The 16,549-nt window shown below is 37.4% G+C and overlaps 2 protein-coding genes across 2 annotated transcripts; one reads left to right on the top strand and one right to left on the bottom strand.

Moving 5' to 3' along the window:
- The first annotated feature begins 8,836 nt into the window (after positions 1–8,836).
- hgd (homogentisate 1,2-dioxygenase) lies at positions 8,837–15,259 on the top strand. The gene is made up of 13 exons (XM_082184282.1): positions 8,837–9,075; positions 10,356–10,427; positions 10,507–10,595; positions 10,691–10,856; positions 10,944–11,035; positions 11,479–11,513; positions 11,660–11,739; positions 12,474–12,573; positions 12,670–12,794; positions 13,946–14,050; positions 14,460–14,586; positions 14,674–14,855; positions 14,934–15,259. The coding sequence occupies exons 1-13, from the start codon at positions 9,061–9,063 to the stop codon at positions 15,075–15,077; spliced, it is 1,332 nt and encodes a 443-aa protein (XP_082040408.1). The 5' UTR covers positions 8,837–9,060; the 3' UTR covers positions 15,078–15,259.
- Positions 15,260–15,305: 46 nt separating this feature from the next.
- Positions 15,306–16,298, bottom strand: ndufb4 (NADH:ubiquinone oxidoreductase subunit B4). Its single transcript, XM_082184285.1, has 3 exons — positions 16,089–16,298; positions 15,554–15,700; positions 15,306–15,448 (listed from the first exon to the last, which is right to left on the bottom strand). The coding sequence occupies exons 1-3, from the start codon at positions 16,263–16,265 to the stop codon at positions 15,386–15,388; spliced, it is 387 nt and encodes a 128-aa protein (XP_082040411.1). The 5' UTR covers positions 16,266–16,298; the 3' UTR covers positions 15,306–15,385.
- Between the last annotated feature and the right edge of the window lie 251 nt (positions 16,299–16,549).

The following is a 16,549-nucleotide window of genomic DNA, read 5'->3' on the forward strand; positions in this document are numbered from 1 at the left end:
AACATATCTAAAACACATTTACATTCACGTTTTGTATACTGTGATACCGGATGTTTTGATTTTTAATCATAATAACTAAATTATTATTATTAACCAAATGTAAAATATATAAAAATATATATTTGAAATAAGGACTATTCAGTTCACTGGCCTATTAAAATACACTGGCATTTAAAATTATAAAAAAATAGTAGCCTATCTATGTGTTTTGTTGATAAGAAGAGCATCTTACTTTTTTCTATTACCACATTTTTATTATTATTATTATTATTATTTTGTACTCTCTGTTCCATACATTTATTTTTGGGGATTTAAAAAAGGGCCACAGTTCATTTGTCTAATATTCTGTCTGTGTAGAGATGTGATACTATTATTTTATACTCTCTGTGCCATATAGTCAAAGCAACTCAAGGCCTGACCGGGTGAATCGCTCACCTGGACCCTCTGTGCGTATACACACACATAGCCTCATTGCCTGTCCTCTCAGAGTGAAGCGATCAGATAGCCATAGATGATTGACTTAAAAAGTGACGGTGGTGATAATAGGCCCCTGAGAGCCTATGCTACAGGCACCTAGACTCCAGAAGACTGAAGAGACAGATTGAGAATGTAATTTTAAATGAAAGTCTATTTAACCTGCTGCGGATGACATGACCCATCCGCCGCTCGCCGCTCAGACCCATCAATGTTAAAAGGATCATTTTCACAATTCAATCCCAAACTTGCAACGAAGCTGCAATTTACTCTCTCCTCTTCATAGGTTATATGATTCTGCTCTGGTGAGATTGGGGTGGTGAGAATACTGTATGAGAATACTGTTGATTTTTGGCTTTAATTGGACTTTGAAAAAAATGCCCTTCAATATTCTTCATAAACATTATAAAACAACAGTAAAATCATGCACTGTTAGGACGAATTATTTTTCCCTCAAAATTCAGCATCATCTAAGCAGATCAACAGAACAGAGTAATGACAATAATAACAATATAAGACATTTTTCTCGTTCCCAAACAGGCACGTAATGCAGACGGGTATTTAAAGTCGCTATGTAATTTGGGGGCACAATTTGATTCATTTATACGCGCTCTGTTATTAACCCAAGAAAAGAAATGTCAGGGACTATTACCGCCAGCAGGACATCCGCGCTTTGTTTAAATGCACTAATTACACGCACGCATCTGAAAAAAATGCGCAATTTTCCCATATTCAGTCCTGAGTCTATTTAGCGCTCTACGTGCGGGCAGACAAGCTGTTAGTGGGTGCCAGTCAGTTTCACGCTCCTCTATTACCCGATACCACAGTGTGTCATATTTTCACAACAGCCTAACTTGATAATTTCTACAATCGTCTTCTGTTTTGCAAGGGTTTACATGGCCCATAATCCGTTGGGTTTTGGCTATACGCATGCAAACCACCCCCTGTTCCGTTAACAAGAATCTTTTCTCAAACTAAGTAACAGTAGGTGACACTTTACATAGTTTCGGTGATGTTATACCAACCGCTCAACAGCTGTGTCTAAATCCCTAATATAGACTCTATCACTCCCACGTTTTCAAGCAGCGCCATCTCCTGGTGTTAACAAAAGCGCTCATGGGTAAAGCCAGTCAGTTGAGCAAAAACTAAACGAGAACTGCATCATGATTGACGCTATTTTAAATCATCAGTGTAATTCATGTGGAAAGTTTCTGCCACATTTCTTTTTGATTATGGATAATCACGGATAACATAGTTGCATATTAATTTAAAACGTTTTTTTTTTTTAAATCTATCTATCTATCTATCTATCTATCTATCTATCTATCTATCTATCTATCTATCTATCTATCTATCTATCTATCTATCTATCTATCTATCTCAGAAAGTTCAGGTTATTAATTAGTTAGTGTAGAGGTTACTGTGTGGTTAGCGGCTCAGTGTTGAATTTAGGAGCCACACTGATGACAGTTCTGATCCAGAGGTGGTCTGTCTTCATTCCTGTTGCTGTGACTTAATTGGATGCTGCTCTGCTTGAAAGGGCGAACAAAAAGACGTGCTCTCAGACGCGCGCGTAAGCAAAGTTAATTAGCGGTTATTAACACCACGCATAATGAGAGCGCGAGGGAGTCAATTTAATGACTTTGTTAGCTTAAGTTTAGAATGACAGTCGATGATCGGAACAACAATAGCAATCTAGAACGCAATGATCATCTGTAATTTTCACCAGTAATACGCACTAATAAAAAACAAAAGGACTCTAATTTTGTTCATCTGACTCGATAATTTGAATTTATTTAAAAAAAATAGGGAGAGAAGGAGGAAGAGGAAAAACAACTCAAACACTTTAACCAAAGATTATCCTGTCCTTGAAGTCACAAGTAAATAGGATCACAATTGTTTTATTGTTTGCATGCCAAATGATTATTGTTTAGCTATTTGGTGGGGTTCCAGAAAGATGCTTCTGTGCAGAGTGAGCGATAACAGTTGATTTTGCTCTATTTTGATATGTTTTCCGGTGTTGTGCCGAATTATGTGACTGTATTGAAGTAATCCTAATCCCAATCTGTTACACTTTATTTTAAGGTGTCCTGTTACAGTGTAGGCTAATTACTGAATATAGGCTAATATTATGTTATTATGTAGGGTTAGGGTTAGCATCAGGTTTAGGCTGAGTTGCATGTAATTAGGCCTATAGTTATTACTACACGTACATGTAACATGCTACATGTAACATATGAAACAATTACATTGTTACACTGTTAGGCTACTCCTAACGCTAATTCGGTGGGTCGCAGAATTCGACATGTCTAATGATTTGCAGTGGCCATCCACGTTCACAACCACATGGCCATATTCGTTTAATTCGTTTAATCTTATTTTTGATATTGAATAAAATGACAGGGTTTCGATCGTCACCTTTTCTCTTAAACTGACTTTTTTTTTTCTCGGACCAGTCACCCGAAGTGTAAGAGCAGACTATTCAGTGACTTTCAGGGTGGTCGACAAGTATATTCATGCCTCTGACGTAAATATAAAGAAGTTCTAAATAAAGTTGTTTTGTTTTTGCATGATCTTACCGCTGGAACGGCGAACTGTTGCTATGGTAACCTCCTCAGGCGATCGCAACTTCTGTTCGCTGGCGGTTATTTCGCTCACTCTGATTTAGCTAATCCACGTTTTATGATTACAAAAACGTCGTTTGGAAACGCGGTTTTAACATATAGGGGTAGGCTACTTGTGTAAAAACAATGCATAGGGTTCAGGCCTTTTTGGTGTTGGATAGACCCCAGCTTCCCCCTAATATTACCGTGCAGAGATCATACAGTTGAGATCATACAGTTCCTCATTTGGTAGTTTGTCAAGTTTTCAATTTTTGCGCATCATTTCATAAAAGTCTGAATGCAATTTTTTTTGTAGATTACAGGGGACTGTGAGTTCTCCTCTGCATTCTTATCGATTTGTGGAACGCGAAGCGTGGAATGGCTTCTTTAATAATGCATTTGGGTGAAAGGTCACAAATATGAGTTGGAACAATTTTCCGTCTCCGATCTTATTATCGTTTAGGTCTGAAGAAGTTCACAGGGGCTTCTGCACTTAGCATTTATTTATTTTATTCTATATAGGCTATATTTTTTTCTTTTTGTCTGAAAAGAGAGTTCGTGTGCGCTGATGATCTAAAGAGGTGCTCTTGCCCTTTATTGATTGCTTCTTGGAAAGAATATGAATGTCTAAATTCAAGAATGACAATCCTTTATTAAGTTAATCAAAGTAATACATGCAAATTATTCTTCTTCTCCCATGAGCTTATTAAAACCTCTCCCCTTGAATTTGAAGAAGTCCATTTATTCAGTTAGCGTCAATAACGCGCGCAAATATCGCCATGCAAATGAAAGTTGATTAGAGTAAATTAGAGACTTAGCTGCTATCTGACCTTGTCTGAGTTTTATGTAAATTTTGTAAAAACGACACAAGGAAATAAATGACATTTAGACATTCGTATAAAAGAAGTAATCAAGTGGTTTTCAACGGGAAGAAAAATAATTTGTGTCTTTCGCTAAGCTTTATCATGAGCCGGAGAACATCACAGAAGGAGGTCATGTAGCCTATTTTGGAAAAATATTGTACCATACCATCTTGACACATAGGAGGCTATCTATGGGTCAATGAAAAGTTTTTTTTTTTTATCCCAATCAATTGAGTTATTCAGAAATAAAAATAATTTCATACAGAAATCATTTCTTGTAGGCTATACACATCTTAAGTTAGGCTATATGATGAACATCTTTTCATTTTCTGAATCAAAATGATTATTTTTGTGAAGCTTTAAATAAAATGTGTAGCCTATGTGGTATGAGATTGTAAAACAGAAGAAAAATGTCTCATTAAAAGGTAGAAATTCTTGATAAAAGAAATGTTGGCAGAAGTAGTTAGGCATATTCATTCATTAATTTATTCAACATTCTATCATTTGTTTAATTTTGTTTTTAAATACCATTTATATTTGAAGAACTTTTTCTCTGCCAAGTTAGTTAGTAGAAATAATTTGCAAGAAGTTCATTTGTTGTCATGTTATCCAAAGCCGAAAAAGGACCTATTTAGACTCCTATAACAATTTATTTATTTATTTATGAATAAAAATGCAGGTTCTTGATATGTTTTTTTGTGGAAATATTTTTTTGTACACTCAGGCCTCCTTTTTTTTAGCCTACCTTTTACTTTTTATTTGAAAGGTTACACCATGTGACATTTTTAGAGACATTTGCTTAAAATTTAATGTAGGGCATTGTGACAAAATGTTCCAACTGTTTTGATAAATGGCCAGTGACCAATACCAAATATGTTGTATTGGTTCTACTGACATCTAGTGGACCTGTAAGGCATCAGAGGAAAACTGGAAAAACCCCAAACTTGCCTTGCACTGTAGGCTAAAACTTAGCAAAAAAATGTGCTAGCCTATAATTCATCCAGGCCCGTGAGATGTTGATAACGCACCAAACATAATGTCTTGGGGTATTGTTAATGAGGTCTGTGGATACTTATAGGGGATAATCCACAGCAGTTCATCAGAGACTTCATCTCAAATGAAATTAGCTTCCTGCGTGGCGTTGAGATGGCTTCTCTGGAGTTCAGCTGTGATGGTAATGGCTGCTGTGACAAACTCTCCTCATGGCTCAGTCCAGCTCCGTCCCTGTCTCCAGTCACTTCCTCCACACGAGGCCAGTTATTCTATTCCCCTCTTTCTTTTTCTCCTTCAGAATTCTAGCTCCCATAGTTATGTTTGTTTTGCTTCCCTGTAGGTGGCAGATTGGAAGTGGTCAGGGGTGGCTGACAGTGATAAAAGGGGATATTTCGCTATGTTTGTGTGCTTGCGATGGACCGAGATGTGTATGTGTGGAAAGGCCAAGAATTTTATGTGAATGTATCAGAGGGCATCATTAGTAGAAGTTGACTGCTCTCCAAGCCCTCCAGACCAATTTAGTGGGAGAGACAAAAACGTTTTGAGCTCTGAACTGCACGATGGGGAGCCGAGTGAAGCCATGCAATCTATATTGGATTTCTTACTTCTCCATTTCTTGGTGCTTGGAGTCCCTGTGGTTAGGAAGTAGTAACAGTAAATTCGGTCTGTCCCTTTGGGTCATGGCGCTCTAACCCCTGTCTGCGACAACAGGAATTTAACAGGGTCAAAAAGCGACAGTGGCCACGTGAGGGTCATCCACTATTTTGTTTCATTCTCATCTCAATTCATTGTTTTCCTCTCCTTCACTCTCCCAAATGCAAATGCAGATTTTCTCCTTGAGCTTAAAAATAATGAGTTTGAGGCGACACACGTGGCTGCATGGTGTTGTTCAGTTTAAGCATAAGATATTACCTGAATCCATGCAGTTCTTTGATATTAGGGCGCTAAGCTATCTAGCCACATCTGAACCATTACAGCTATAGCTCAGCTTGTGCAATGTTATAGTACTTAATGCATCAGTATTGGTCTATTAAAGTGAATTTTTGTGCATGTCCAAACAAACACACACAGATGCATTTCCACATAATTCCTCAAATAAGTTTTCTGAGCAACCAGCTGCAACAACTGCCAATGAGATTTTCAACACAAGTAATTATGTTTTCGCATACACCCCCCCCCCCCCCTCCCCCTCCCCCCTAAAAAAATAAATAAAAATCTTTATAACTAAGCTATTCAAAAGCAATTTTCTCTGTGGGAAGAGAATGTAATTTGCTATTCAGTGACATTCTGATGTGTAAAAAACCAGGAGCCGGTGGTAAAAGGTATCTCTAAAGTCTGTGTACAGTGCATTAATGGGCATAACCGGGGGAGGAGGGGAGAGATGTCAGGGAGGGCACCATTTAATGACTCCAGAATAATCCCTCTCTCATTAGTGAAGGCTCTGAGGATCCACCGGGGCTTGAACTGGTAGAGCGTGGCATGCCGCTACAGTCTTTATCTTCATATTAAACCATTTGCATAACATTACAGCCGCTGGAGAGACTCCCTTAACAAGGCCAGTTGCTCTTCATTTTAAAAGGGGACAGTGGGTGTCTCAGCAAATCTATTCGGCGGTAAGTGGAACTACTGCCGGTGCAAATGCAGCGGGAGGTGAGAGAGATCAGGACGCAGCATTTGGAAGCATATTTATCATACACTTGCTCATGCATCAGGCTCGGTTTGAGGTCCTTCCAAAAAATCCATACACACTAGCTGTACCATCTATCCTGAATTGTCAGGATTTACGGATCGCCTTGCATCCAGTGATTGTGAATTGCTCTGAACGGAATGTGAGGGGGACTGATTTCAAGTCCATCAACATGTAGTTTGTCCAGGGGGGGAGAACATCAAGGCTATATTTCAGAAAATACTCTTGCTCATCTGTTCACCTATCATGGGCCATTTTTGTCACTCTGCTGCCTGGTGAAGAACGTGGCTTACTTTAAGAAAGGCGAGAGAGAGAGACAGGCGTAACAAAATTAAAATCAGTCATTTTTTCCCTGAGGAGCAGATCAATTTCCGCAGACTGGGTCGAGATATTTTCCTGCATTAGTCTTTCTCGACTTGAGCACAGCACCTAAACGGCCTGCCAGCGGGAGTCTCGGCACAGCTGCACGCTTCAGTAGAGAACAGTTACTTCTGCCGCTCTGAGTTTATTTGCGCCTCACCATGAGAATTGCCATAATTTACCCCACCAACACATCACCTCCCCAAAAGATGAGAGAAAGGGAATAGTGTGTGGAATGAAAGAGGCAAATTGATTTGACGTGATATTGTTTTCTGTTTTTTATTACGCCTATTCATTTTCTCAGAAAGAAATGCACAATTGGACCCGTGCCTGAATTCGGTGTCATACTGTGGAACCTTACACACAAACCCTGTTGGCTATGTTTAAATTATGGAAACAACTACAGCATTTGAATAGCTCTGGCCTACTCAAAGTGCAGTGCAGGTGAAGCACGTACAACATACAGATTTCCTGTATAGATCTTTTTAGGCAATAAGACATTTGAAAATTAGACCCTTTTGAGGTGATACCAGAATATCCAAGTCTCTAGTAACATTAAAGGGATAGTTCACCCAAAAATGAAAAATCTTTCATTAATTACTCACCCTTATGTTGTTACAAACCTGTAAGACTTTCGTTCATCTTCGGAACAAATTAAGATCTTTTAGATGAAATCTCAATGTCCCTCCATTGACAGCTATGCAACTACCACAATCAAAAAGTTCATAAAGAGCGGTTTAGTTCAGAATTTTCTGAAGAGACATGATCGCTTTATATGATGAACAGAATGAATTTAGGCTTTTATTCACATATAAACATTCATCAACTCATAGATCAGTTGTGGTAAACGGAAGCTCAAGCATGTTCGCTTGACGTGCGAGAACCAATGAGGTTCATTCTCGTGTTACGCAGCACGTTTGAGCTTCCACAAGGTTTGTTTTTGCGTGTCAAGCAGGTTCGGTTGAACTTGTTTATATGTAAATAAAAGCCTAAATTAAATCTGTTTACCATAAAAGATCGAGTCTCTTCGGAAAATTTGGACTAATCCACTAAATTCATGTATTACGATCTCTTAACGAACATTCTGAATGGGGTAGTTGCGTAGCTGCCGAATATGAACGAAAGTCTTACGGGTTTGATGAGGGTGAGTGTGAGTATTTAATGACAGAATTTTCATTTTGGGTGAACTATCCCTTTGTAAACTTCTAGGACGATCAAAGTAACTTTATAACTTTAAATTGTGGTCATCTAAATGGATGGTAAATTACATGAATTGGAATCATATGCATCAGCAGGTTTTCTTGTTAAATACATGTTAATAAAATGAATACACCATTAAACTAGAAATATATTTGACCAGATGGGGAGGGTTGTCACTACTTTGTTCATACTGGACACACAAAAATTGCAGCAGCAACAACAACAACAAAAGCCTATATTTACCACAGTGTAAATGTGATCAACCTATTAGCTTCTGATTTGTAGGCTATAGGCTATTTCTATATTTGTATCCAATTTTATTGGCTGTTTTGAATTGGCCTACATTTTTCGAAATTGTTATAGGCTAATAGGCTATTTCCACAAATATGGTTAGCTATTATTAAGGTTTGAGATGCATAGTTAAACTTAAAAAACGACAACAACCCGAACACTGATGTACTAACAAAATCCTACAACACTCCCTGGACTCCCCCATAGTGAACAAGAAATAGGCCTACGTGCATTTGTTAAAGGACTGAGAAATGGACTTTACGATCTTGCCTCAACTGACATTTGCTGTAGCCTACCTATGCCAGGGGTCATTCTTTGAACGATTTGTGAACATTAAACCTCGCCTCCCCTCTTCAACGTTGCCCAAATCTCTGGTTGCGTCACGAGTCGTGTCTGAGTCTAATTAAAACCATATTGAGAAAAACGTAAATACGACCCAAGTTCCTCCCTCGGTCCTCTGCAGAGAGAGAGCGCTGACTCGGTACGAGCGGATTGAAGGGACGGAAGATCTTCTGTGTCATTTGTGGAAATCATTTGTGTTCATTTCGAAAAGTTTAAATATTACTAGACTATCAGTATATAACGCACAATGGCTGGTCTAAAGGTAAGTGCACGTTGGACTATACTTTTACATACCCTTATAGTATCGTAAGCCTAATCCAGTTTTATTTATCAGCTTTTTCCAGTTATTTAACGTTTTCGTCAAAATACTTTTTTTCAAACAAAGGTTCTTTTTGTTTTATTTAATTTTTTTACATACACACATATGCTAGCCTATACCAAATGTTAAAACTATGCTTGGTTTTTATGTTTTGCTGGAGACTCACTTCGCTGGCACATCCTTTGAGTATAGTGATGTCCGAATCTCTCTTTTGAGTCGGATCTTTTCAATGATTCGCTAAAAATGATTCACAAACGGTTTTGGCTTTGTTTTCTAACACCATATTTAGCCAGTAGATCGTAGAAGCCTAAAGAAAAGCCTAAAAATACTTTTGGGAAATTTCCCGAGCGATTCTCGAGTGGACAACTCATCTGAAGATTTAGTTGAATTTCTGTTTTATTTAATGTAAATGCAAATATTCAAGTTAGTTATTTTATTGTTTTATGAGCTGAATTATTGAACTGGTAAACAAACTTAACTGGGACACATTACAACAAACACCATATTTAATACAATTTAAACAGTATGGCTTTATTGGAATAAATATATATTGCTCAACTGGTTGTATGAACCGGTTCATTGAAGCGAATTGCTTAAGAGAACCGATTCGGATGGAATTGATTCAAACATTTTAACATGAGTAGGATTTGGAGGGCGTTCCAACCTGACCAATCAGATCACTGGAATCTGCAGCTGCCCAGATGAGGTTAATCACTGCTCCACTGTAAAGCTGTAGGCTACATAAAACTTTTTAGGTTTATGAATGCTTTTACCAGGATTATTCGTTTTATAGAACAAAGGCCTAATGTCAAGATGAATTTAGCATAGTCTACCAACAGTGGAGTGGACTCTTGCTGATCTCAATTGTCTTCTTGTAGACAAGAATGTAAACAACTGACCAATATAAATATATTTTTTTACTGGTGTCTTCAGTTGAAATCTTATATAATTATTGTTTATCGTGATATTCTACCCATCCATATGTTATGTTTTCAGTTAGCCTATTCAATCTTATTTGAGATCTTTAAGAGCTGCTCTGAACACATCTGCAGATGCATCATGACTAAGCACATTTGTTGTCGCTCACTCATAGGATGGAGGAGATACTGGGATGGTTCTACACAGCTTCTTTTGTGTTTTACTATTCTCTTTTATCACCTTTTGCCATCTAGATCATTCTGAAAATAAAATGAACTTAACGTAGTCAAATAACTGTGTTGCAGTACATGAGTGGTTTTGGCAATGAGTTTGCCTCTGAAGACCCTCGCTGTCCAGGAGCTCTACCTGAGGGACAGGTAATACCAAAACTTTGATCACCTGCCTGACTTATAAACATTGCACATCAAATGCTCAGTTTAGATTATTGTCTTATAGAACAATCCACAAGTGTGTCCATATGGCCTATATGCTGAGCAACTCTCTGGATCTGCCTTCACTTGCCCACGGTCGACCAATAAGCGAAGGTATGTGTAGCTCTGAAAAATGTCATGTCAGTTTGTAACAACCTAAGCTCTTAAGATTTGTAAGAACTGAGCATAGCACACTTATGTGTTTATAGCTGGCTGTACCGCATTTTACCCTCTGTGCGCCACAAACCTTTCACTCCGATGAGCTGTGGAGATCTCACGGAGAACTGGAATGAAGTGGAGCCTGACCCCAACCAGCTACGATGGAAGCCATTTAACATCCCCAAATCTTCAGAGAAAAAAGTGGATTTTATATCGGTAAAAGATTTCATTCTTACACGTACTACTTATATTTCCTTCATATTTGAATAATCTTCAGTCCCAGCATTAATTTGATCTTTTCAGGGTCTACATACTGTCTGTGGAGCTGGAGATTCAAAATCTCGTAATGGAATCGTCATCCACATGTACACCTGTAACACTTCAATGATTGACAGGTCAGTTTGAATGGATTCAACTCACCAATGATTTTAATTACCTTAAAGGGATAATTCACCCAAAAATGAAAATTCTGTCATAATTACTCACCCTCATGTCGTTCCAAACATGTAAGACTTTCGCTCATCTTTGGAACACAAATGAAGATTTTTTTAGATGAAATCTGAGAGCATTCTATCCCTCCATAGACAGCAACGCAACTACAACTTTGATGCAACAACTGAGATTGTAAAACTAATCCATTTGAATTGAGAGGTTTAGTCCAAATTTTCTAAAGAGACAAAATCACTTTATATGATGAACCAATGAGGTTCATTCACGTGTTATGCAGTACGTTTGAGCTTCTAAATTTAATTTTCACCCTTTAATTTTTGGGTGAACTATCCCTTTAATTCTTTGTTCATTATGTTTTTTGTAAGGTGGTACTTTTTTCTTTTCATAGATGTTTCCAAGATGCAGATGGGGATCTCCTTATTGGTCAGCTTGTGGTCTTGTTATTCATTGCCATATTTTTTTCCAAGATTATTATATTTTAATTTTTCAGGATTAATAGTTTATATAGATGCATTTAAAAGTTATTTAGTTGTAATGCCTTTTAATTAACACTGCAATCTGTGTTTCAGTGCCTCAACAAGGTGAAATCCTGATTACTACAGAATTTGGGAAGATGATGGTGGAGCCCAATGAGATTTGTGTCATTCAGGTGCCACTCTAATATCTAAGATTTCGGAGTCGGTATAACTTTTTAATGTTTTTGAAAGAAGTCTCTTATGTTCACCAAGGCTGCATTTATTTGATCTAAAGTAAGTAAAAACATGGATATTGTTTTGTATTTTAACACACTACCCTTTAAAAGTTTGGAATACTTACATTTTTGTATGTTTTTGAAAGAAGGCTCTTATTAATTTGATAAACAGTAATAATGTGAAATATTATTACAATTTAAAAGAACTGTTTTATATTTTGCTTACATTTGAAATGTAATTCATTCTTGTGATGCTAAGCTTAATTTTCAGCATCATTACTCCAGTCTTCAGTGTCACGTGATCCTTCAGAAAGCATTCTAATATACTGATTTATTGCTCAAGAAACATTTATTATTATTATTATTAATATTAAAAACAGTTATACTGCTTAATATAGGCTACATGTTACATACAATATTACATTTCTCCAGGATTCATTGATGAATACAAATCTGAAAAGAATAGCATTTATTTTAGATAGAATTTTTTGACAATATTGAACAATGAAAATAACATCTCTTCTTTATTGTCACTTTTGATCAAATGCATCCTTGCTGAATAAAAGTAATTTCTTTAAAAAACAATAAAAAATTACTCAACCCAAACATTTGAACGGTAGATTGCATTCATCTTTGCATTCAATATTTTGATGAACAACAAATTATTTATGTTTTTTGTTTTTTTGTTTTAGCAAGGGATGCGTTTTAGTGTTGATGTGTTTGGAGAGACCAGGGGATACATTCTAGAGGTTTTTGGAGCCCATTTTGAGCTGCCTGACCTGGGTCCTATAGGTATGTACAATACAATTTCTTATTTAATGTCTCTGAATAATATATTGCTTTCATTTGCTGCTGAGAAAAAAACATTAATTTGGTTCTACAATGCAGGGGCTAATGGACTGGCTAACCCCAGGGACTTCCAAATGCCTGTGGCTTGGTACGAAGACCGCACTGTAGCTACCGGTTACACCATTGTCAACAAGTACCAGGGAAAGCTCTTTTCATGTCAACAGGTACCATGAAATTATCACGTCATTAGTAATTTCCATTACTCACACTGCTGCATCAATAAAGCTCTGAATATTTATGGATTGCACAATATCTACAATCCATGCTGGATATGTTTTTAATAAGATCAAGATATCAGGCATTAAGCATTCATTTTGCACTGAATTTATTTCCCTGTGTCCTGTCGAGTGAATAATTGACTTGTTACGGCTGTCAGGAGCAAATTAGAGAAAGAAAAAGTAGCATCACAAAGCAGTATCAACATTATAACAAAGAAAAAAAAAATCATTTAGAGCACATCTATACATTGAGCAGACAGGTCCCATTATATGTACTTGGTTTAAATGGTTTACAGTCTTGAAGGAGAAGGTACTGCCTTATCCTGTTGTTTTGTCCTCCAACTGAGAGCTAAAATTGCTTAAATTAGCTTATTATTTGCTTGACTGGGAAAATATGTTTGTTTTGTGTGTATGAGTTTGTTTTTTCTTCGTTTTAATAGAGTCTGGTAGAGTTATCCCAAGAACTGTTATGCCTGTGAGATTACAAACCTTTGGGTCCCAGAAACCCCAGGGTGCGCAGAGAGTGTCTTTGTGTGACTGAATGTAACTGCAAAAAACAGTCGTGCTCTTGTTTGAGTCTCTGGATTTGTGTTTGTGTGTACAGTTGTGACTGATGTTTTACCTGGATGCGTGCGTGTGTGTGTGTGTGTGTGTGTGTGTGTGTGTGTGTGTGTGTGTGTGTGTGTGTGTGTGTGTGTGTGTGTGTGTGTGTGTGTGTGTAGGCCTACATGAGGGTGGGTTGAAACAACAGGAGGGCGCATGAGGGTCAGGACAGCAGGCAGTCTTTGCTTTAATGAATTATATTGATTTTGCTAGCAGCATTCAAAACCTGCCTGCTGCAGAATTATCAAGCGAAGGGTGTATAAAATTGCGGTTTTTAACGAAGACATTTTTTTTCGCCCTGTAACCTACTATTTCAAGTACTAGCACAGAGCATCAAAACAGTACGATGCGGTTTAAACGTTTAATTGAGGACATTGATCGTTTGATATTAGTATTGATTAAATACTCAAAGCCAACATGAATTAATCATATGGTTTATTATTACTTGCAGTAGGCCTACCCATGTTTTTGTCATTTTAAATGTTTTATAATAGGACTTTTCGCCATTTAATGTGGTGGCATGGCACGGAAACTACACACCGTACAAATACAATCTGGAGAACTTCATGGCCATCAACTGTGTGGCGTTTGATCACGCAGTGAGTAATCTACTTTATTTGACGTCTTAAAGGGATATTCACCCAAAAATAAAATAAAAAATTTGGCATCATTTACTCACCCTCATGTTATTCCAAACCATACGTTTATTTCTTCTGTTGAACAAAAAGAAGATATTTTAAAGAATGTTGGAAACCAGACAGCTGACGGTAGCCACTGACTTCCATTATAGGCCTAGTAGGAAAAAAAATACTATTAAAGTCAATGGCTAACGTTACCGTCAACTGCTTGATTACCAGCATTCTTTAAAATATCTTTGTTTGTGATATAAACACAAACAATAAACTCATAGTGGTTTAGAAAAACCTGAGGGAGAGTAAGTGATAACATTTTCAAAATAAACACATTTGCACTCAATCAAATTAACGTTACCTGACTTTTTATTCCCAGGATCCCTCGATTTTCACCGTTTTGACAGCCAAGTCCACTCGCCCAGGTGTGGCCATAGCAGATTTTGTGATCTTTCCCCCTCGCTGGGGTGTAGCTGACCATACCTTTCGGCCTCCCTACTATCATAGTAAGTCAGCATTGTTGACCACGTACTTGTATTGAAACCAAGTGAAGTTTTAAGCGGTTGATGAGCGCCCTCTATCTGTGCTAAAAGGGAACTGCATGAGCGAGTTTATGGGATTAATCAAAGGCCACTATGAAGCAAAGGAAGAAGGTTTCCAGCCTGGAGGAGCCAGTCTCCACAGCATAATGACTCCACATGGCCCTGACGTCGACTGTTTTGAGAAGAACAGCACAGCTGTTCTTAAACCAGAGCGAGTTGCTGAGGGCACTATGGTAATGTTTATATGTTTCGTTTTATAATACATAATGTAAAAGGCCAGATCAGGTTTTAAACCATGCTGTATCCAACAGGCATTCATGTTTGAGTCATCCTTCAGCATGGCTGTGACCAAGTGGGGATTGGACACCTGTCACCGTTTGGATAAGAACTACTATAAATGCTGGGAAGCATTAAAGAGTCACTTCAATCCAAACTGGAAACCCAGCAGCAAATAATGACATACATGGTTAAAACTCGAGAGAATGTCAGTCATCATAATATTTGATTTGCCTGACATGTCGATCAGTGGTTCACAATGATTTTAATCACTACATAAAAGAGGTTTAGTTAACCAGGGATGTCACAATAAAACCTGCTATTGGAATATAACCAATAAAACCAAATGAAATGACAAAAATACAGTGTGATTTCTTATTATTTGTCAATAACAGTGATAAAACAAGTTTCAACAATAAAGCATTTTATTTAGTATATAATTACAAGTACTATTTATTACAATAAACAGTGAAATCAGAAAATTATTTTAGGTTGACAGCTTATAGGGGCGCTCATAGGTCCCTGCCTTCATCTTGGCCTCCCTTTTGTCCTGGTAAGATAGGAGGAAAAAAACAAAAACATATAAACTTTATAATTGTCAATAAGCATTCAGGATAAGAAGTGAATTCATACAATGATGTGCATTTCAACTCACCCTGTCTGTCTTAAATACAAAGTATAAGACGAAGAGAGGTAAAACTCCAAACAAGCCGCCCAGCAGTGATGTTTTAGCAGTTGGTCTGAAGTTGGGATAGACGTTTTTTCCGCGAGCATGTATCCACCTTGTAAGAGCAGGATCCTCCTACGAATAAAAACACATGGAACTTTATCACCTGATCTCAAACATGTCAGGTTATTTTACCTTCTGAAAGTTTCAATAATGCAGTTGTCAGTATTTTAAGTAATAAGGCAAACAACACACTTAGGAGGATGCATTCTGAATATAATCTTTCTACATAAAAACAAGTGAAACTTGAGGACATAGCCAACGAGCAGTGAAGGTCACTCACTGACGGTTCAATATAAAACAATATATGCTTCTAAAACAGGAATATGGACTAAATACATATTTATAATAACATTATAAAATGATACGTTTGTTACAATATGCAACCAAAGCGATTTATACATTCATTGTAACCGTTTTACTCCATGCTAATGTTTGCGGACTGCTCTTTGGTTCGTCTTACAATAAGCTCTTGCCGATGAGGATTGTTTAGCTGCAACAGATACTGCCTCTTCAGTCGTGACCGCAGAGCCGCTCTATCCTCCTCAGACCGCCGGTACTCAGGTGAAAGATTGAAATATTCGGCTGGGTCTAATGTTTTTGGCCGTGTAGCCAAAGGAGCCTCTTTGTAGTTCGCCATGTCTGCGAACGGCGAACAACACGCCCAGACAAAAAGGGAAAAATCTGATTGGCTGCGCGTCACGTTCACGAGTCTCGCGGTATTTCAGAATATCTCGCTGGTAAAAAAGGTTCTTGCGGTACATTTATATCTATGATTTATATACTATTATAGTTTTTGTTAATGTTTTTGGTTAGATTTTTACATTTTCTGTTTTCATTTAAGTAATTTTATTGTTTTTGTAATCAGCTTCTAATATCTATATAGTTTTTATTTAGTTTGAGTTATTTTAGTATTTAAACGAA

Source organism: Leuciscus leuciscus (assembly GCF_965113295.1).
Source record: "Leuciscus leuciscus genome assembly, chromosome: 11".
NCBI classification, from domain to species: Eukaryota; Metazoa; Chordata; class Actinopteri; order Cypriniformes; family Leuciscidae; genus Leuciscus; species Leuciscus leuciscus.